The 21,511-nt window shown below is 48.4% G+C and overlaps 1 protein-coding gene across 4 annotated transcripts; it reads left to right on the forward strand.

The window, feature by feature from the left end:
- The first annotated feature begins 3,969 nt into the window (after positions 1-3,969).
- DENND11 (DENN domain containing 11) lies at positions 3,970-20,884 on the forward strand. Of its 4 annotated transcripts, XR_009819987.1 has the most exons (11): positions 3,970-4,259; positions 10,572-10,671; positions 11,700-11,858; positions 12,535-12,688; positions 12,941-13,079; positions 13,545-13,676; positions 13,866-14,016; positions 14,491-14,559; positions 15,675-16,594; positions 17,521-17,575; positions 18,584-20,884. XR_009819987.1 is itself a non-coding variant. In XM_062010793.1 (9 exons), the coding sequence occupies exons 1-9, from the start codon at positions 4,028-4,030 to the stop codon at positions 15,868-15,870; spliced, it is 1,332 nt and encodes a 443-aa protein (XP_061866777.1). In that variant the 5' UTR covers positions 3,970-4,027; the 3' UTR covers positions 15,871-20,884. The 4 variants fall into 4 exon arrangements, 1 of the variants encoding a protein (XP_061866777.1); XR_009819985.1 differs by having other exon boundaries at positions 15,675-17,575; XR_009819986.1 differs by having other exon boundaries at positions 17,521-20,884.
- Positions 20,885-21,511: the final 627 nt, after the last annotated feature.

Raw genomic sequence — 21,511 nt, forward strand, 5'->3', positions numbered from 1 at the left:
AATTCCCACCAGAAAATAAAGGAACATGTTGAACTGTGATCACTTAACCCTCCTAATCTGGTCTTTGAATGAAAATTATGGCCATACTGGTCTCTGAAGATGCCTGCTAAAACTGTGACTAGCAATTCATTTGTAACAAGGCACCAAAGCTATATCGAGGGTACTGAGGGAGCTGGCAGAAGAGCTCACCAGGCCATTTTGAATCATTTTTCACCGGTCTTGCCTAACCAGGGAGGCCTCAGTTGACTGGAGGTTAGCCAACATGTCACCCATCTACAAGAATGGCTGTAAGGAGGTAACTACAGGCCTGCCAGCCTGACCTCGGTGCTGGTGAAGGATGTGGAGCAGATCACCTTGAGTGCCATCACACAACACGTACAGAACAATCAGTTGATCAGGCCCAGTCAACATGGCTTTATGAAAGGCAAGTCCTGCTTTAACCTGATCTCCTTCTATGACAAGGTGACCTGCTTGGTGGATGTGGGAAAGGCTGTGAATGTGGTCTACCTGGACTTTAGTAAAGCTTTCAGCACCATTTCCCACAGCGCCCTCCTGGAGAAAGTGGCTGCCTATGGCTTGGACAGGCATACACTGGGTAAAAAACTGGCGGGAAGGCAAAGTCCACAGCGTGGCAGGGAATAGAAGTAAATCCAGTTGGCAGCCAGTCACCTGTGGTGTTCCCCACAGCTTGGTGTTGGGGAATGTTTTCTTTAACATCTTTATTAATGATCTGGATGAGGGACTTGAGTGCACCCTCAGTAAATTTGCTGACAACACCAATCTAGGCTTGTGTGTAGGTCTGCTTGAGGCCAGGAAGGCTCTTCAGAGGGACCTGGACAGGCTGGAGCGATGGACTGAGGCTAATTGTATGAGGTTCAACAAGGTCAAAAGCCAGGTCCTACACTTGGGCCACAACAATCCCATGCAACACTACAGGCTTGGGGCAGGATGGCTGGAAAGCTGTCTGGCAGAAAAGGATCTAGGGGTGTTAATTGACAGCCAGATGAACATGAGCCAGCAGTGTGCCCAGGTGGCAAAGGCGGCCAATGGCACAAAGGTCATCCTGGCTTGTATCAGAAATAGTGTGGCCAGCAGGACCAGGGCAGAGATTATCCCTCTGTACTCGGCATAAGTGAGGCCACATCTTGAGTGCTGTGTTCACTTTTGGGCCCCTCGCGACAAGAAGGACAGTGAGGTGCTGGAGTGTGTGCAGAGACGGTCAACAATGCTGGTGAAGGTCTGGAGAACAAGTCTGATGAGGAGTGGCTGAAGGAACTGGGAGTATTTAGTCTGGAGAAAAGCAGACTGAAGGGAGACACGATCACTCTCTACAACTATCTGAAAGGAAGTTGTAGCAAGGTGAGACTTGGTCTCTTCTCCCAAGTTATCAGTGGCAGGACAAGAGAAAACAGTGACAGGGGATGGTTTAGATTTTATATTAGGGAAAAAGTATTACTGAAAGTACTGGAACAGGCTGTTCAGGGAAGTGGTTGAGTCACCATCTCTGGAGGTATCCAATGGTTTAGTGGTGGACGTAGCAATGCTGGGTTAACAGTTGGACTCAACGATCTGAAAGGTCTTTTCCAACCTAAACGATTCTCAGATTGGGAGGTCATGCCAGGAACTCCATATTAGTTTTACTGCTGCATCTGGCATGGAGATTGTAGCATTTATTCCAGGCACAGAGCTTGTTACTGCCCTACAGACTCCCTTCTGCATGGCAGCTGCTGCATCTCCCTGTGCCGTACCTTGAGTGAGGTCCAAAAGCCTGGGAGTGCTGGCACTGGCTGTGTTTTGCTATGAAAAGCTGTCTGTGCTGCATCTGGCCAGCTGAGATCCTATGACAGAACTACTTTAGTACTGCTGTGATTTGACTGTATTAATCAGGTGTTCAGTACTTGGAGCCTTGGATATGAATATTTTGGTTTAAATCTGAAGAAATAATGCTTTTAGTCACCATAACGACATTTTGATTGATTAATTGGGAATAAACTCCCTTCAAATCACAGTTTTCAACCCCATCTGGAACTTGGGGTTTTTTTAATCTTTCTCAGGGGTTATAGGCCCTACCTATTTTTCAAAGAAGAAATATGATATGTAAAGGAGAAAAGTTGGACTTGCCCAGCTTATCTTGTGCTTCCTAACTAAAAGCCACCACATTTTCATTTCATATTTTTCCAGAGGACTACTCAGAGAACTGGTGACAATTTTCTTAGCCCTCAGCTGGAGGGAAAACATATCCATTTTCTTTTAAAGGAGAGAGGGTTTGTTTTGTTTGCTTGTTTGTTTTTCTCCTAAAAGGGTCACATTATCCTGGCCTAGGTCTTTTTGAGTTTGGTGAAAGAGTAAAGTAGAAAATGTGGCTTTTGGTTTTTGCACGTCTCCAACAAATGCTGTGCCCTCAGCAGGCCCAGACTGTTGGCCAGCGCAGGGTACATAGCTCTAGTGCCACCAGGTCTCTTGTCTCATGCAGGCTTTTACACCAAAAGCTGAGAGCAGAGAGGGTAGTGACATTTCACATCTCTCAGAGCTGGCAGCCTCTGCTCCTCGTCACCAGCTTCTCTCTCCACTGTGTTCGCTCTCTAGTGCTGGGGAGACATTGGTGCAACCACACAGCAAAAGGGAGCACAAATGGCTCTGCACTGCAAACAGCCCACTTGGGTCATGGAAGAATTTTTCGTTTAGGATTCATTTCCCCTGCCTGGATTGCTGGGGCACAGACTGACATGCATGCCAGCACCACTGTGGGGATGGAGGAGAGGAACAAACTCTCACTTTAGCATCACCAGTGAGCAAAAAAGTATTCTTCAAAATAAAGATTGTCATTGTCTACGTGGGTAAACCAAAGCATGTGGACAACTGTTCGCAGAATCTGGCTTTATACAGTCACAAAATATTGTGCAGGGTTTGGTGTTGTGCTTTTTTTTTTTTAACAAGTCACCTTCCACGAAAAACTCCATCTGCTAAACACCACCTACTGCGGTTTATAGCTCTGCAAAGTTAACTTGTGCACGGGCTTTGTGAAAAAGAATGCCAGCTCGGCTTGGGAGCTGTCTGAAATGAAGCAAATAGATGCTAATGTCACACAAAAAAAGAGCCCAAAACAGAGAGAGAAAACCCAAAAGCCACCGTTAGGGAAACTGGATGAGTTTCTTAATAGCATATTGAACATTCAGAGCTGCTCGATGGGAAAAAAGTTAGACAATTAAGGCTTTTATGACAATCACTTCCCTTTAATTGTGGTCTACTTAATGGGGTAATCCAATTAATCAGAAAGTCCTAGGGAGCCGAATTAAACCTAATGGTGGTTAATGACACTGGCAATAGCATAACGGGGACGGTATTTACACAGAAACTGTCTGTCTGCGGATGCCTTGGCCGTGCTGATGGCTTCATCTTTCAATCCCAACCTGATCCCGCCCCTTCCCCGGTAAACTGCATCGCACCTTCTAGAGCAGCTATATTCGTTCCTGCACGTGTATAAACGTCCGCGCAGCAACAGATAGCGCGGATCGGTACCGCCGACTCTCACAGCTGTGGCTCGCAGCTTCCATCGCAGCGATCTGGCATGCGGAAGCCTGTCCCGTTCCAGCCCTAAGCCCGCGCGGCTCACCCCTGCGGCTCACCCGGCAGGTGTGCGCTCCTCAGAGACCCTCCCGTCAGGCTGCCCCTCGGGCAGCTCCAGCTGCTTCTCAGGCTCTCAGAGCTGCGTCCGGCCAGGGGCACCCTCTACCACCGACCTCTCACTGTGAGCACGAAAAAGCGCACCCCGACAGCACCCCGTCCCGTCAGCGCCCCGCTCCGCCCCTCGCCACCGCCTCCGCCGCACGCCCCTCCCCGCCCATCCGTGCCCGCCTCCTCCGCGTCGGGGGCGCGTCTCTCCGCTTCCCCGCCCTCACGGCGCCACTGCCCCAGAGCCGCCCCCCGCCGGCGGCCGGTGCGGCGCGGCGCGGCGCGGCGGGGCGGGGGGCGTGTGGGGCGGCGCAGCGTGGCTGTGCTCGGCGCCGTGCGCCGGGGGGCCGCGGCCATGGTGGAGCGCGCAGACGAGGCGCCGCTGCTCTTTTGGGCCGAGGGCCCCGCCGTGACGGCCCCGCCGCCCGCGGCAGAGACGGGCGGCGGCGGGCGGCGGCTCGGCGGCAGCTGGAGCGCGGCGCCGTGGGCCGGCGCGGAGCCGGCGGAGGCGGCGGGGCCGTCGCGGGCGGAGGCGGAGGAGGACCAGATCGTGGCCGTCTTCGTCGTCACCTTCGACCCCCGCACGGGTGAGCGACGGCGGAGGCGGGCGGGACGGGGCCTGTGGTGACCGTGCCCGGGGCTCCCGGTGCGGCCGGCGTGGGATGGATGCGGGCCGGGGCCGGGCTGCGGGTCCCGCGTGGTGCTCCGCGGCTCGGATCTCTTCTCCCGACGCCTCTGAGGCCGCCGGGCCCCGGCGGAGCGGCCCGTGGGAGCCGCGCTGCCCGCTGTCCCGCGGCACAGCGCTGCTTCACGGGCGACTGCCGGGCGCCGTGCCCTGGCCGGCCTCCCGCCGAGCACCGAGGGACCAGGGGCCGCGGGGGTGCGGGAAACGGAGCTCCAGGGAGGTTGTGTCTGATCTCGGCCCGCCGAGAAGATCTGGGGAAGGTGCCGCTGCGCGGAGAGCCAGTGGCCCGGGCTGGGCCCGACGGACACCGCTGTACACCGTAGAGGGACACGGGATGCGGGTCGTGGTGCAGGGCGCTGGGAAACTCCTACATCCCGCACGGCGCCCAGGCCGCGGGCCGAGCCGCTGCCCAGCAGCAACCTGTTAGCAGCATCTCCAGAGCATCCTGCTGGCTCCGTGGTGCGGTGGTGTAACCTGCCCGCAGCCAGCGGTGATGGGTCACGGGTCTGGTGGGCATAAATGCAGCAGGTATCAGGCTACAACCCCAGAAGCAGCAGCAGCAGCCTGGCTCTGTATCTCGTGTGTGCAGAGGCTGGGCTCTGGTGAGACTGACTTTGGAGGGGAGTGTTGCAACCCAGAAGGGCAGAGGAGAGGGTCATGGGGATGTATCTTCCACTTTTCACCGTCATTTCCATCTCCCTTGGCACCGTTGGACTTTGATGTTGTGTCACTTCCTTTACTGACAGGGGTTGCTCATTTAAAATCAGCATTTCAGAAAACATCTTAACTTTGTTTCCTTAGTCTTGCTGCTCTGTCGGTGTCCACGAAACAGGATGTTATGACACAGAAAGCTAGCACCTACCTGACATCTGTGAGCATAGGCACTGTGCTTCGGGGTCTGATGGCCCAAGGCAGATTGTTGGCCCTTTCAGGTGCCTGGCACAAACCTGGAGTGCAAAGGCAAGAATGGGATGTAGCCGGAAGGCTGGGTATCATCAGGAAGTTTTGGAAGTAGCTTGGGAGGTGCAGGAGTCCATTTGCATCCAGATCTGGGAGAGAGCTCCTCTCTGTCAATACAAACACTCTCTTAGCAAATCCATAGCAAAAGTACTAGAGACAGGAAGGAGCTCTGTAAAGCATGGTGGGATTCTTCAGTGGAAGGAGGAAGTGACTGGCCTGCACACAAGAGGGCCTTGATAGTGCAAATTGAATCCTCATCTTGAACTGACAATACCAAGGAAGCAGTGAAGAGAACGGAGCCCCAAGAGTGACATGCTGTCAGAATGCACACTGCCAAACAGCGTGGCCGCTGTGTCCCGAGACACCAAAGGGCTTTTGAGATGTTACCAGTTTCATGCTGCACCAGGGGAGATGTCTTCACTCTAGAGGTCAGAGGCTCTTGACTCGTTAAACTTGTAAATGAGACTGGATGTCATCTTTCCATGGAAAGGAGAGGCGTTTCTCATAAGTATCCAAAACATGGAAGAGTCTGGGCGACTTGCAGCAACAGCAGGTTGCCTTTCAGGCTGAGAGCATATGCCTTCTACGAAATGGTGAGATTTCCTTGGTTGGCAGAAAGCTGAGCTTTCTCAGGAGTTTGTCTGAACCAGCTGTTGCTTTGAATGAAGTCCAGGGAAAGTTGGGAAACAGCTCTTCTCACATCTGATGTGCAGTTAATGCTGGGTATCGTCAGCCTTTGAGTAGTCTGTCAAGTCCAGGAAGATTCAGGCTCCCGCTGCTGCTCAATGGGGATGCTGAATGTAAGGAGCATGACAGGACTGCGAGGAACATGACCAAATGTCAGCTTCACAGGCAAAAGTGCCTCGTGCAGGATTTGGACTTGGAAAAGAGATCTTGAAGCCACAGTAGTATGAACTTTCGTGGCCCAGAAAGAGGATATGGGAATTCCTGGGTCAACCACATCAGATGGCACGAAGAACTTCTGTAATATCCATGTAGGTATCTGGTCCTCGTATGGGACTTAAAGATCTCTGAGCTGGAAACTTGCCTGATCCTGAGCGGGGAAATCACAGCAGACCTCCCTTTGTAGTTTGTTCAGGCATGTGAAAGGCAGAATTTCTGGTGGTGGCTGGGAAGGTAGTTATGCCAGGGAATGTCTGCTTAAATACAGGCACACAACTGGGTGAGAGATGTTTACTGTAGGAAGGATGAAGTAGTTACTGCACTAATAAAGAATAGCTTTCCTTGTAAATTTGGAAGGCCCTGAAGCAGACAAGCTCAGTCTATCTAGTAGTTCACGTGATGAGTTCACAAAGACAAGTTATGGGGTTGCCAGGCCACTGCTACAGTTCCAGTGTCTCTGGGACTCTGTCGACGCTCATGTGAGTGCCTGAACACAAGAGCCAGAGGAACTTATGGATCAGTGGTGCTCTCCTCGTCTCCTGGCTGGTGAACCTTGTGGCAGTTGAGAAGCAGCTTTTGTCACTGCTGTTACAAAGGCAGCTCTTGCACTGATACAGAAAGCAAACTGTAAATTAAGTGCAGAAACGATGGTAGCCTAGGAGCTAACCGTGACATCTTCTCATTGCTCCCTGCCCTGTGGCAGTCCTCTCCTTCAGGGAGTGATGAGTTGGGAATGCTCCAATACTTGAAAAAGTGTGAGCACCATGTCTGTGCAAATAGTGTCCCTTAAGGAGCACAGTCACAGGGGGCTTTAACAAGGCAGCTGAATTTCCCAGTGCAAATGTTCGCTTGGGGCAGGTAGTAACAGAAAATCCAACACTATCTTGGGCAGCAAGGTTGATACATCTGGTAGGTGTGACTTAGCTAGCACTAGGTTTGAGCACATGTGCTTTCTGAGACTCATACTTGTCTAGGTTAAAGCAAGTGCAAAAATTTAGATCAAGAAATTTTGCTTTGGGAGAGAGATGAAGTAAAAGTCCATGGTCTCATCAAATCTACTACATCAGAATAGTCAAAAACAGGCTGAACCTTTTTAGCCCTTTTTCGGTGACAGAGATGATGATAGTCAACCTTACAGAGGTGACACAAGGTCTGTTGGCTTAAAGGGTAATGTGAGTTGTGGAGGGAGATGAGAGAGTAATCTGTTTTGCACTAGCAAACATGTTTTCTGTCCCACATTTCTTCCATGCAGGAAACAGAGCCAGTGTGACAGCCAGCTCACACTTGGTGCTTCTCATGTCCTGGCACAACATGGTAGCATTGCACAGCTGGGGACCCTAAAGATCTTGGAAAGCAACTAATGGTGAGGAGAGCCAGGTGATGTCCACTAAACACTAGTGCTATCACCAGTTCTGTGAGCATGTGAAAATGAGCATGGCAGAAAATACAAGAGTAAGAACATCCTTAACTTTGCACATTGGAGAGAGCACTATTTCTGACCTGGCCTGGAGCTGGGAGACAGCTCCCAAAGAGATCTCCAGATCTGCTGATTGGACTCTTGGCAAAAAAAGAGATGATTATGATGAAAGGCTGAGAGAGCTGGGACACCTTAGCATGGAGGAGACTGAGGGGTGACCTCATTAATGTTTAAAAATTTGTAAAGGGCGGGTGCCAGGAGGATGGAGCCAGGCTGCTCTCAGTGATGGCTAATGATAGGACAAGGGGCTATGGGGACAAGCTGGAACATAAGAGGTTCCAAAGAAACATAAGGAAAAAAATTCTTCACTGTGAGGGTGATGGAGCACTGGAACAGGCTGCCCACGTGGATTATGGAGTCTCCTTCTCTGGAGACATTCCAAACCCGTGAGTTCCTGTGTGACCTACTCTAGGTGGTACTGCTTGGGCAGGGGGGTTGGACTAGACAATCTTTTGAAGTCCCTTCCAACCCTTAAAGATTCTGTGATTCTGTGAAAACCACTTGCCGCTCTCTAAGTCCAGGCAACTCTCACTTGGAAAGTTTTCCGTGCTCTCAAGAACTGCTTTCCGTGTGGGGAAGGGCAGCGCTTCCTGTTTTCTCTAAGTCATTACTCCCTCCTCTGGTTTCCCAGGCAGGCTGGCAGTCGCTATCGCGTTGGGGTGAAGTCTCTCCTTTGTTTGCTCTCCAGTTTCGCCAGACTGACTTTCCTAATTGTGTTGTGGGGTTTTTTTTAAGCTCCGTGTTTGTTCTGCGACTGCCACGTCGCCCTGTGTTCATAGGGCAGGTGGCGTGAGGAGCGGCCGGCAGCACAGCTGTGGGTGGCTCGGGACACGTCCTGGGAAAAAACAAAACAGCCGTGTGATAGGCGAGTTGGTTTTGTGGTTACACCTAGGGTAAGGATCTGTCTCAAGGCATCTTTTCCTTACCGCTGCAGAACAGGCATTGTTTGGGCTGTGTCCACTTCAACACCTCTAGAGTGGCTATTATACCCAACAGTGGCACTTGTGAATAAACAGAAGAAAGTCAGTTTCAGCTGCCTGATGTCACTGCTGCATATTGATCTGTTAATCTATAGGTACCAGTAAGCGTTTCTCTGCGATGCGAGACTTAAAAGTGGATCTGGCCTTAATCACAGTTTTGTGGTTACAAGGCAACGGTCACAAGAGTTTATTTCCTCACCTTTTCAAGGAAGGGTCTTGTGCCTTTAAACCACACACATACACACACACGCACAAAACCTCAACCCTAAATAACAGAAGCCAACATCCATATGTAATATGCAAAACCGGCAGGGGCCGGTGCAGGCTGATATGATGTCACCAGCTTTCCCTGCCAGGCTCCTGCTGGCCTTGGGGGCCACGCCGCCTCACAGCAGAGCCCTGGGGTTTGTGTGGCACTGCACAGAGCTGTGCTCAGGGTCACGAGGCTCCCCAGCTGGGCCAGCTCTGTGGGAGAGGTCTGCTCCTGAACTACAAGCGGCTAGTTAGATGCAAAACCTCTCCTGTCACCACGCTTGATGGTGTTGCTTTGGTTTTTTTTGAAGTCCTTGCCAGGCAGGGCTGGGGGAGGTCTGCAGAATATGGTAGCTACGTGAGGAGAAAAATAGCCTGTTTAAATGTCAGTAGCTAAGCCCAATTCCTGAACAAGAGTGCATGCATGTACTTGTGCAGTATGAGTAATAACATAAAGACAGGCTTCAGAAATGAGGCTCACGTTGAAATATCTCCAAAAGACTCTTCTGAGTGCATGGCCCTTCCAAACGTACACTGTCCGTGCTGGCACAGCTGGGGTGCTTACCCCAAAGGGCAGGGGGAGGACTGTACCAGGAGAAAGCATCTTGGTGGTGTATCTGCTGTGGCATTATACTGAAGAATGTTTGTTTCCTTTGTTTTTAAAGCTAAGCCATATTACTTCAAATGCTATTGCTATGGGCAAACTGTCAGAGAACAGAAACTCAGTGGGCTAAACCTCATCTCAGTGCAGTGGGAGTGTCCAGATGAGCTGGGTAGACTCTGGAGTGGTGGCACAGGAGGGCATGAGAGGTTCCCCCTTTTTTGTCTATGGTAAACTTGCCAGCAGAAAAAGCGGGACTTGGTTGGCTTTAGGGACATTTTGTGACTTCTGTGATATCATCTGTTCCAAGATCAGGCTGCTCAGGTGGCCTTTTCCCCTGAACAACCGCATGCTTTCTGACTGAGTTGGCAGGTGACCGATGTTTGCTAATCTTGATCTAGCCTGTAACGTATGTGCTTTTTTTGTTTGGTTATTCTAGCGTGCACAAGTTGCAGTACTTGGATCACCTCAGCTTCCATGTAAAGCTTCAGCTAACTCTTCCTATCCTAAAGTAAGCTGGAGAGATTCCAGGGAAGCAGTGACGGTTGGGATGGTGGTTCAGGGGTTCCTGTTCCTGCCAAGCACAACCAAAGAACAGTGTTGGTGGTGGTATGAGCTATCACAGAAACTCATCCTCAAAAGCAGCAGTCTGTGCTTTGGGTTCTCTCTGTATCAGATACTCGTGTCATCAGCCTGAGAGAAGCAGTGCTGATGCCCTAGCTTGTCCACTGCTGGGTAAAATTGTAGGTGCTCTGTGATGAAGCTTACAAAGGATCAACCTACAGAACAGCACTAGCTTCAGGAATGGCTCCAGAAGCCTCACAGTATCTGGGTATCGTGCTGCAACAAGTAGTGTTTGCAAGAGCTGTGTGCAGTATAGTATGTCAGCTACCATCTGACGATTGAGGAGTTCAGGAGTTGTGTTTGTGCAGTGTTACTGGCATCCCAGTCACATAAAAGCAACAACTTGCTGGTTGGTGTTTGCCCTTTAGAAATGAGTACTGTGTTCAAGTTTAACTGAATAAATTTGCTTCTCTGCAGGCAACATGGTGGAGTGGTGTTTGCCCCAGGATATTGATTTGGAAGGCGTGGAATTCAAATCCATGGCAAGTGGGTCCCACAAAATCCAGTCAGATTTCATGTGAGTATGTCTCAGCTAGACTACTGCATCTTTCTCTTAGCTGTACATCTACACCAACATCCCTTAATTCAGAACATGCAAGAAAATACTGCCTGTCAAGTGAAGCTCCTGCATAAAGGTGCTGCTAAACTGCATCTAGCTGAGCCAAAGATAGTCTCGGCATCATATTGAGAACCAGGTAGCTGTGGGGATCTGCTGTATGACAGCTTTGGCTGTGGAGGCCAGCTGGTGGATACGGCAGGCCAGCTTCTCAGTGGTGTGCAAATTTTAGTGCAAATCATACTGCACTGCCACTATTGGGACTGTCAGCAGAGGTTGAGGGGAAGGGAAAGAATGGCAGAACTGAAATGGGAAGGATTTTGCAGGAGCTGGACTTGGGAAAAAGTTTTTAATTCTGCCAGTGCTTTTGGATCCTTTAAATGTGATAAACAGTCCTTGCTCCCTTTCTTCTTTGCTAGCTCCTTCCTTCAGTGTGAAGACATATGCTAGGAAGTGTCTTGCTCCCCTCCTTTCACGAAGCCAGTGTTGCAATGCAGCAACATTTTGCAGTGTCACAATTCCTTTTGGTCAGGAATAACAGTTACTTTCTCAAAGGCACATGAACTGAACCCTTGCGCTCAGCTGGAGTAAGCTTCAACATGCTGGCATCCAAAATAGGTCCAGGTAGCTAAACTACATTCACAAATTCATGCACTGCAGGCTCTCTTCCTTGGAAGAAGGGCACTGCATTGACTGGGTCCTGCACCCTCTCTTCAGTCTTCTTTGGAAGTTTTTTCCCTACCTGTGTTCCTTACTAGCCTGTAACACGGCTGGTAGGGGCTTTAGTGGTAGAAGCACTGAGAGCTCTACCCTTAAATGTCCTGTTTTGTTGCTGAGGTGTGCCCTCAGCCCTTCAGAAAGCAGGATGGGATTTCAGGGGGCTCCTTAAAGAACGGATTGTGTTCCTAAATTGGTAACTTTAGGTCAGTTGCCTTTCTTCCTTTTCCCTCTCTTTAACGTAAACCTTTCTGCCCAATGTTTGTCTGCAGCTATTTCCGGAAAGGGCTCTGTTTCGGCCTGGCCTGCTTTGCCAACATGCCTGTGGAGAGTGAGTTAGAGCGTGGTGCCCGTATGAAGTCCGTGGGGATTCTCTCCCCTTCCTACACCCTGCTCTATAGGTACATGCACTTCCTGGAGAACCAGGTCAGGTGAGTTCCCTCGGGAATGGGGCTGGCCACTCCCCGCCTGGCAGAGGTAACATTTCCTCCACGGAGAGCAGTTTGAGGTGTGAGTGAGAATTTGGCTGTGATGCTGAGCTATGATTTCCTTGAACGATGGCTTCTCCAGAAAGAGTTACAGGTCCACGATGGGGAGGAGCCAAGGAGCTGATTAGCAGCAGTCTGTTGATAACAGGCTAGTCAGGTGCTGTCCAAACCTTACTTATTTTGTGCAGATGCCAAGAGGAGAGTTGAGAGGACAAGGTGTTCCCCTTTTTCTCCTTCTGAAAAACCATTTTACTAAAGGCTCACAAAAGGCTTCTCAGCCAATAAGGGTGATTCTGGCTAAGTGTATGCTTCAGCTATGTTGAGTGGAAAATGGTGATGGCTGAAGGGAAATATGTTCCTACCTGAGCATATTTTAAACAAGGATCAGTCCTGCGTGTACACCAGCTCACTGTTTGTCTCAGTCCTGCCTGTGCTCTGGCTGCACTGATGGCTGATGTTACTCCTGGCACTCTGTCTGTTCTCCTGGATAAGTCTGTGCAACTCAAACGCATCCAGGGCTTCTTTGCTAGGTGGGAAAGTAGATGTTAGCTGGGAGTGAGGTACTAAATAAGTAGTCTAGAGACATTACAGATCTCCTCTTTTCTTCTTTCTTTTCCAGACACCAGCTGGAGATGCCAGGGCACTACTCCCATCTAGAGGCTTTCTATGATGACAAGAAAGGAGTTCTCCCTGATAGCAAGGGCACCCTTACCTCTCAACAACCTGTCCACTGGCTGCCATCCATCCACAGATACATGTACCCAGAGATGAAGGTAAGGCACGTGCTCTGAGGCTTGCAGGAACAGGAAGTATGCTGCTCTTCCTTGCTGGTGTCTCATACTTCTTTATATAAGCCAATGCTTTGTAGGCTGCACCAGATCACATTGTGTTACTGGGACTGTTACAAGCTGCAGTTCTGTGCCATTGCTGAGTGCTGGTCTTGCTCCCGCATTTAGACTTAGCATCTGTGCATGTGTCCCTGTTTCACCTCTGAGCTGTTTGCTTCCCTTTTTCTCCACCTGCAGATCACACACCCTGCTGGCTGTATGTCTCAGTTCATCAAATTCTTTGGTGAGCAGATCCTTGTCCTCTGGAAGTTTGCCCTGCTGCGCAAGCGCATATTGATATTTTCACCACCCCCAGTTGGAGTTGTCTGCTATAGAGGTATGTTTCCAGGGACACCACACAGCTCTCCTCTTGTAGGCTGAAGTGCTGCAGAAGTGCCTGTGGGTACTGAGGTGGATAGATGTCATGCAGGTCTTCAAAATCCATCTCAACCATTCCTTGTGATGATCCCATTTGGGCTGCATTTACCCATTTCCTAGAGAAGGCTTTTATTCAGGCCTTTCAGGCAAGGACATACCTGGTTCTGTCAAACACACTTCCTGTCAGCACAGAACAAAAAGAATGCTGAATGAACCTGTAGAATCAAGAACACGGGATTCCTATGGGAGATTACTCCTATTCAAAACAAGATGTCCCCATTTGAGAAGTTCTGGTGTTTAGGGGTGTTTCAAAGGTCTAACCATTGTTTCCATAGAAGTGTGTGGGGGAGCTCAGTGGGTGGGGTCCAGTATGCCCTTGATGGAACACTAAAGCTATCTTGGGGTGTCCTTCTCTCATCTGCAGTGTATTGCTGCTGTTGCCTTGCCAATGTTTCTCTGCCTGGTCTTGGAGGAACCGTCCCTGAATCCAAACCATTCTTCTATGTGAACGTGGCAGACATAGAAATGCTGGAGACAGAAGTATCATATGTGGCCTGTAAGTATGATGGATTAGGTGTGACACATTTAACTTTGGGCTGCAAAATGTCTTGAGACACCAGAACGTGGAATGAAACTGGTGAGAAATAGGATGTGCATGGAGTGACTAACTACAAAAGCAGGAGAGAACAGTTGGTCTGCTGGGAAAGCAACATGCTGCTCTGAAAATCTTGTCTGATTTTGGCAGGTACAACAGAAAAAATCTTTGAGGAGAAACGGGATCTCTACGATGTCTATGTGGACAACCAGAATGTGAAGACTCATCATGAGCATCTGCAGCCACTCCTGAAAATTAACAACGCTGACAAGGAGAAGTACCGACGGCTCAATGACCAGAGGTAATAACAGCTATCTGGGTAGTCCTGGTCCTGATAAGAATGCAGTGGGATAAGAAGACACTGCTTCTTTGTATTTTCCTTCCTGTCTTTGAAAATACTAAGTTTCCCACTGCTTCAGCTCGTATCATTCTGGTGCCAGCTGTAGCTGAGCAATATGAGAACCGCTGGTCATTCTGCATATACACAATCACTCCTCCAGTGAGGTAACAGAGCAGGTAGAAGGCAGGAAGAGAAGCAGAGGTTGTGACTCACCATTGGTTAACCACTGATCAGTGGGAGCACTGAAAATATGCTGCTTTCTAGTCTAGTGCCTTGTAAAGACTACCCTTTTGCCTCAGATATTGGGGCAACAGTGTTAATCTGATTTGATCTCCAAGAAATGGATGTGAAGTGTTTAGTTGTAATTCTTGCCTTCTCATAATGCTGAGAGGTTGACTGTAGGTATGTGCAATTAATCTGTTTCCCTCCTCTCAGGCAGATGTTGATGTATTCTCAAGAAGTGGGTGAGGATTGTAGCTCCTGTGAAGAGGACCTTTTCATCTTGTGAGTGGCTGACTCTAGTACTTATTTGGTCGCTGTTAGGTTTAGGGAGGCTCTTTCACCTATTACACTTTGCACTGGTTTGCTGCCTTATGAACTGTTGTGGTTAACCTACTTCCACAGTCAGCTGTCTTCCTTCTAGGGATCCAAGAACCAAACTGGCTGTTCCTCTTCAGATCATCTTCCTTTCCACTTGAGAAGCCAAATGCAGCCATGCTGATCTCCACTGGGGTCTCTTAAGTGCTGGGAGGGAGAAAGGAATTTTACCAACACAGTTAGAAATGCAAGAATCTCCTGTCATTTTTTAAAACATAAGCACTATGGCACTTTTTGTGACAGAACATTTGGCTCAGGAAAGAACAATGTCCATGGGCACCAGGCACTATACCGTACTGGGGGAGGTGCAGTCTGGAGATAAGGTTTGCATGTGAAGGACTGGCCTGTTGATGTGGCTGCCTTTTGTACTTGCCAAACACAGGAAGCAGAACTGGGTGTGGAGCATGTGAAAGCCCTACTTCTGCCACCTCTGAAGCCCTTCCCTACCTGTGGCTGCTGTTCACAGTCTGCAGCCTGTGAGAAGTGATGGGATGAAAATGTGTGAAGTGTGGGGGGCTCTGGTCATTGAGCCACATAGACGTGGTCAGAGCTTTTCCTGGGAACACACAAGGTTGTTCAGAAAAGCAGTAGGTAAGAAGTAGCTCTGACTGCTGTGTTCTGCACCAGTAACAGAGATTTTATTTACCCAGTGTCTCACTAGATGGATGACGACACCGTTTCCTCCTTCACGTTATGGGAGCTATAGGTCCGATGTGCCCACTTGGTTAGCACCGAGTACACATTAGCTGGTAAGGTGGCTTGCCTCTCAAGAGTGAAACACCTGCCATCAATCAGCCAGGCAGAAGCACCGCTGTAAAGGAGAAGTTACTGCTGTATCTTTGTTTGTTCTGGGTCATCCACAGGGTGGATAGAAAAACTACTACAGCGTCACCTAAGAAGGCGGAATCTGTGATGAAGGGAGGCTAAGTGCAGTTCTGGGGCTCTCCTGCTTGTTTGGAAAACAGGCTTTTTTTTTGCGAGGGGAGGCAAATGCCATAATCTCAGCTGCTTTTTTCCTGTAGGTTTTTCATGGAGCAGAACAACCGCATATTCCAGACGCTGATGGAGGTGTCTGCCAGCCAGGACAAGACGCTGACAGCTGAGCACGCGCGGGGCATGGGCCTGGATCCCCAGGGAGACCGAAGTTTCCTCATGGACCTGCTGGAAGTGTATGGAATTGATGTTATGCTCGTCATTGACAACCCCTGCTGCACTTAAACCAAGGGCGAGAGACATGAGGAGCAAAAAGATCACTGTTTAAAGACTACCAGACGTTGCTTAGGAGGATCACTGGAACTCACCACAGCCACTGGACCGATCTCATTTTATTTAATAACTTTATATGGAAAGTATTTATAATTTTAAAACCAAATGTGATTTTATTTTCTTCCTCTCAACTTCCCAATGAGTACCTGTTCCAGGTTTGGTTTTTGCTTATTTTCAGCTCCCTTTCTTTTTTGTTTGTGGGGCTTTTGTTTTGTGTAGATAGGACCAGTGGCACCTTTGCACCACTCCTCACCGATGCCAGTGTCAGCTAGGTTTTGGCCTAGCCTGGATACCTGAGGGCTCAAGACTTCAGGAAAGCACTTTGTCTGATGGGGACCAATGTGAAATACTGTAACTGAGTTCTCAAGACTGAACTGGAAAACCCTCCTCACATCCTTTCTTCCACTTGGGGACTGAAGAGAGCTTCGGCGCAGGCCGTTAGTGGCCCAGTCTTACAAAACATCTGTCCTGCCGTGTTTATTGGTGAGGGCAGTTAAACCAATGATAAAAACCAAGACTCATTTAAACACCCCTCACCTAACTTTTAGCAGCTGAGTTGGAATAAAGCCACCCTTCTTCATCAATGGCAGAAGCAACTTTGGAATAAGGGGGTGCTACACAATCTTATGACTTTGCTTACCGGAGCAGCATGGTTTCACTTCCAGCATTTGAGGAGGTATAAACTGGGAAGGACATTACCCTACCTATCTCACAGCTGGAGAAGCACACCATCTCTCTTTAGATCCCTCTTACCACTTCCTCTCATTTCCACAACTGCATCACACCTGCTGCTTTGGTTTAAAATCTTCAAACCAGCAAGATGGTCTCCCGTTCAACAGAGACCAGCGTCACTGAGCCAGCTTGCAGTCGCCATGTTCTCCAGCCTCAGCTCAGGTGGTGCTGGGCTGGACTGGGTTGAATAAGTATGCTTTAACTGATGTCACTAGCCCTTGTTTGGTAGCAGATGGTACTTGTCACTCCTTTGGCTTTAACGTTGTCTGCTGATCCTCCTTTTGCTAAGCAGCCTCCAGCACCACCTGCCGCCGTCCTTGGCTTTTGGTGTGAGACAGAGAGCAGTAGGTGACCTTTCAGCTGGAACAACTTTGCAGTTTGCAGGTTTCCTTGGAGTTTGGTGGTGAGAACCGGTGCAGCTGCCAGAAACAATGTCTGACATCAAGACTTTTTTTTCCCCTGGGCAGAGAAGCTGTAGAACCAGATGAACAGTGTTTTCTTATTCTTGTGCTGTGGAAAGGATAAGGTTCATTCGGCTGCAGGACCAGTGGTTACCTCCAGTAAGGCTATCCTGGTAAAGAGTAATCCCTTTGCCATGTAGGAATCTAAGAGTGCTACTGTGGGTCCTGGGTGTGACATCCTGCTTTGCCCCAAATCCTCCAGCCAGTGGTAAAATCAGCTTTAAGCCAAGAGTTCTTCCTGAACTGTGGGTACAGCTAATTAGGTGCTGCTTCTGCCACACTAGACTTCAGCACCCTTGGGGCCTTTCTGTGGTCTGCAGAAATGCCAACTGCATTTATCCCGGTGTTTCATAGAATGAGACAGAGCATGGACCACCAAAGTCTCACCTGCCAATTCTTTTTAAAACAGGTGTGAAGCAAATACTCTCCCAGCAGACCCTCTGTGAATTGTCTCCCTCTGGAAGGTAGGAGGCTGGCATGTCCCGTTTTTCCTTGAAGGCTATCTGCAACAAAGCGGTAGTTTTGTTTGCTGTGGATTCAGAGGTTTTAGGGAGGTGTGGGATCAGCAGCCTCACAAGGCTTGTTGCACAGTTCATTGGTATGAGCTTCAGCATATTATGTTCCTGTGATCTGCCTGTCTGAGCAGTCGCTCCCCTGCCTGCTTTTTCAGGGCTTTGGATAGCTTTGTACAGGAGAAAAACGCTGCTGTTTGTACTGCCAGTTGCTCACAACTCTAACATAACCATTCCTAGAAGGGTGGGGGGGAAAAAAGTGGAGAAAGAGGACAAAGTAGAGCTGAAGATCATTTAATGAAAAGGCCAGTCTCTCTTCCTTAAAGAATGGGTTTGTTTGTAAATTGATGCCCCTAACAGAAAATTGACCCAAATCTCAATGCTTTTTTTCTCACTCTCAGTTTGGTTTTAACATGCTGTCTGCAGTGAAGATCCCTGAGGAAGCACAGCAGGCACTGCATTGCTGGCACTTAACTTCCTTCAGATATCATTAAAAAAAAGAAGGAACTGAAACTAACCATTCTTCCTCTCACTTTCTTGAAGGTTTGCTACATAGTTTAGCTGTGGTCAGCTGTTAATGACTTTCTCATCTCTTTCATGTCATGATTTGCTGAACTAAAAAGAAAGAAACCTTTAATTTGTCACTGAAATGTCACAGCCTCTGGAGTCGGAGGCTTTCTAACACCCTTATGTTCACAAGCTGCCAGAACATCACATCTACTAGACAGGACTGCTAGAGCCCACTGAGCAGAACCTCCTGAAAATATTGTTTGACATTTAATAAACCTCTGCTTTCCAGAAACTAGGTCTTCAGTTGCTAGCAGTAGTGTGGGTGCAGGAGCATCAAACCAAGCAGGTTACTGTAAAAGTATCTGTAAAAGTATCTACATCCCAGCTGGATGGCTACAGCCTGTTTTGCTCTGCCTCGTAACTCTGCTTCTCCCCATCCTCTCTTGGCAGGTGACTGCTACAAAAGTCAGGAAGCTGCCAGATGGAAAATGGTAGAAAGAGACTTCTCTCTCCTAAGCCTTCCTGGTTTCATTTGCTGCAAAAGAACTTTCCACTTCACTCTCCTTTTTGTATTACGCTTTGCTTTTACTGTTGTTGCATGTGGAAAATCCTCGATAATCCTTGATATAATCCAAACAAATGGCTACAGCTTGGGACGTGAAGGCTTGTTCAGCAGGCTGGTTTTGTTTGGAATCAATTTACCCGAGTCTTAGCCTTCCAGGAGATAATGTAACTCAAGGTAAAAACATTAAGTGGAGACATTTTAAATGCCCTCCTTAGCACTTAACAGGTTTTTGAATACTAACAGCTGAAGGGAGACAGCTACTTGACATGTTTTGAATTAAAACATGGAGGAAAGCGTGGCATAAAGTAGGATATTGCTGATTGCTACACAGTCCTCTTCTCCATTTGAAGTACTTTGCCTTTACAGTACAGTGGTGCCTTTAATTTCTTTGGTGTGATGCCTCTGGTCAGTTGCTTGTGATCAGAGCCTGGGTTGAATGGTGGCTACAGTAACCACGTACACATCCTGTGCCCTGGAAGACAGGGTCTGGTACGTTCCTAACACACAAGTCAGGCTATAGTCACAGCAGCAGGTTCTCGGTACTTGCTGGAGTTTAAACAGGAGAGCAAGAGCCTTGGAGTTGCATCTTAAGTTGTACTAGAAATGTATAATCAGGTGATGAAGTATTACTACTGTCTGTGTTGGAGGGTAAAGCTTGGGAGAGAAACAAAAGCTTGGTTTTCAATCTGAGCAGGGGATAACGTGCCAGACATTTACATCATGCAAAAACCGCTGCAAGGTTGGGCCAAGCTGTAGGGAGCCAAGGACAACTACACACTGTAACAGATACTAGGAGAAAGACATTTTACTGAATTAAGAGTTCAGATTCGTTAAGACCTATTAATATCTTTTTCTAGCATATATGAAGTAGTTACTCCAGTGGATGTTAGAGCTAATGGTTATACCTGTCACAGGAAATGAGGTGGTCTGTCCAGCACCCTTAAAGGCAGAAGAAATTTCTTCACCTTTTCAAGAGAAAGCAGCTTACTTTTATTCTGTAAAGCAGCATTACTGTGACACTTCTTCCGTTTTAAGAACTGCCAAAGTTATCAGGCAAATTGCTAAGAGTAGCTGTAGCCCTCTTGGTTGCAGACTGTGCCAGGGACAGGCATGCTTTGCTCTGGGAAGTGGAAAGGCAGTGCTTTCTGGGATAGCAGGGCAACAGCACTCTGTCCTAATGCAAGTGTCTAGAAACAAAGCATGCATACTAAGCTAAATTCTCTCATAGCTATTACTTCTAGGCTAGTTGCCATCTCCTTTCCACACCCCCCCCAAAGCCAGTAGTCCAAAGACTATGAGAGAAGACAACATAAATGTCTTTTGCAAGGGACTGGAATGTACTGACTTAACATCACATCTGTCTAAATGAGAGGGTGCTAAAGGCCTGTGAACCAGGATTACAGGTCCTGGTTAATGCAACATGCCCTTCATCTGGGAATGTTTGATTGTGGTTAAAATAAAAGTGTGCCTTGGGCTGGTCCATCATTAGGTTGTTATCCTTCCTTTTTTATTTATGTTATAGTACCTTAAGGCCTTCTAGCATGGAGTGTAATATTGAAGCCAGGATAAGTGTTCTCCTGAGTGAGACTCAGGATTTTACTACTCCTTCCTTTTCTTGGAGTTTATACAAAGAACATTTGTCTTGCTGTCAAGCAGAAACATGAGAATTGAGTCCTTTCCTCAATGCTGTAGCTAGTGGGTTATTTTATGTAACGTTCTCCTCACACCTCCCCTCTGAAGACTGCAATTCAGAGGTCCAGAACTACCCCATCCTGAAAGACCTCTGAACTGTAGAGTAAGGGGAAAAAATGACTTGAATGGTATTTATACAAGCTACTGAACTTATGCTGATATGTAACAGCAGCACACCATTAACAATACCAATTGTGAAGGGAGCTCTTGGTTATCCTCGAGTAAGGAATCACATTGCAGTGGGAGCCATGGATCTGATGCTATGGAAGAGAACTAGTAGTTTTCCCTGTAAAATTGTACAGAAGAACCAGAAGAGTTCTTAACCGTCTCCCCCCCCCCCTTGCAGGTGGGTGGTCATAGATCTAACAGCTCTGATGTTGTTTGCATCTTGCAGATGTGTGGTTGCTCCCATAGGCCTGTGGCTGTGTAGAGAAACTGCTTACTAAATGATGAGTATTTTTTAATACAATTAAAGCTTACCTTTTTAAAATGGCTGCTGCCTTGTCTTTCCTGACCCTTGAGGAAAAAAACCCAGCATTGCTGATTTTATTACAGAAGCATCAGCTTGAGGAAAGCTCAGTTGGTGAGCACTGTCCCTGACTCTGAATGTGCCAGTGGCTGCAGAGCAATGTTCCAAGTGTCTCTGTGGCAGGCAAAAAAGCAGAGTACAGCCAACGTGTTCCTTAGAGAGTGACTCAGAGGTCCACTGGGCCCTCTTAGCTGCTGCAGATCTAAAGAAAGACAGCACAACATAGGCTTTATCACCAGCATAACTATTAAAAAGAACTAGTAGGCTTCTGCTTCCCTAGATCATAGTCAAGAAAGGTATGAGTGCTTGCCCCACTACTTTAGGTAATTAGTTTTAGCACAGTATAGCAAAGGGAAGGACAGCATTCGGTTTGGTTACAGTATTGTCCAGAAAAACAGCCCTCCTTCCCCTTTCAAAGCATTTTTCCTTGAGCAAGTGTCCAGCAGAGCATGCTGTTGCAGCAGCATGCAGCCTGGATGCAGTCTGTAACAAGAGCTGCTGGAAGTCAATTCACTCATCTCCTTATTCTAACTGCAGCAACGAATCAACAGACGAACTCAGACTAGATCACAGTGTAACACAAGGGCTACGT

Source organism: Colius striatus, chromosome 1, assembly GCF_028858725.1.
Source record: "Colius striatus isolate bColStr4 chromosome 1, bColStr4.1.hap1, whole genome shotgun sequence".
In the NCBI taxonomy this organism is placed as follows: domain Eukaryota; kingdom Metazoa; phylum Chordata; class Aves; order Coliiformes; family Coliidae; genus Colius; species Colius striatus.

Coding starts and splice junctions, on each gene's coding strand:
- DENND11 (XM_062010793.1), top strand. CDS start 4,028: ATGGTGGAGCGCGCAGACGAGGCGCCGCTGCTCTTTTGGGCCGAGGGC. Junction 10,672..11,699: donor AAAATCCAGTCAGATTTCAT/GTGAGTATGTCT, acceptor GTTTGTCTGCAG/CTATTTCCGGAAAGGGCTCT. Junction 14,560..15,674: donor GAAGAGGACCTTTTCATCTT/GTGAGTGGCTGA, acceptor TTTTTCCTGTAG/GTTTTTCATGGAGCAGAACA.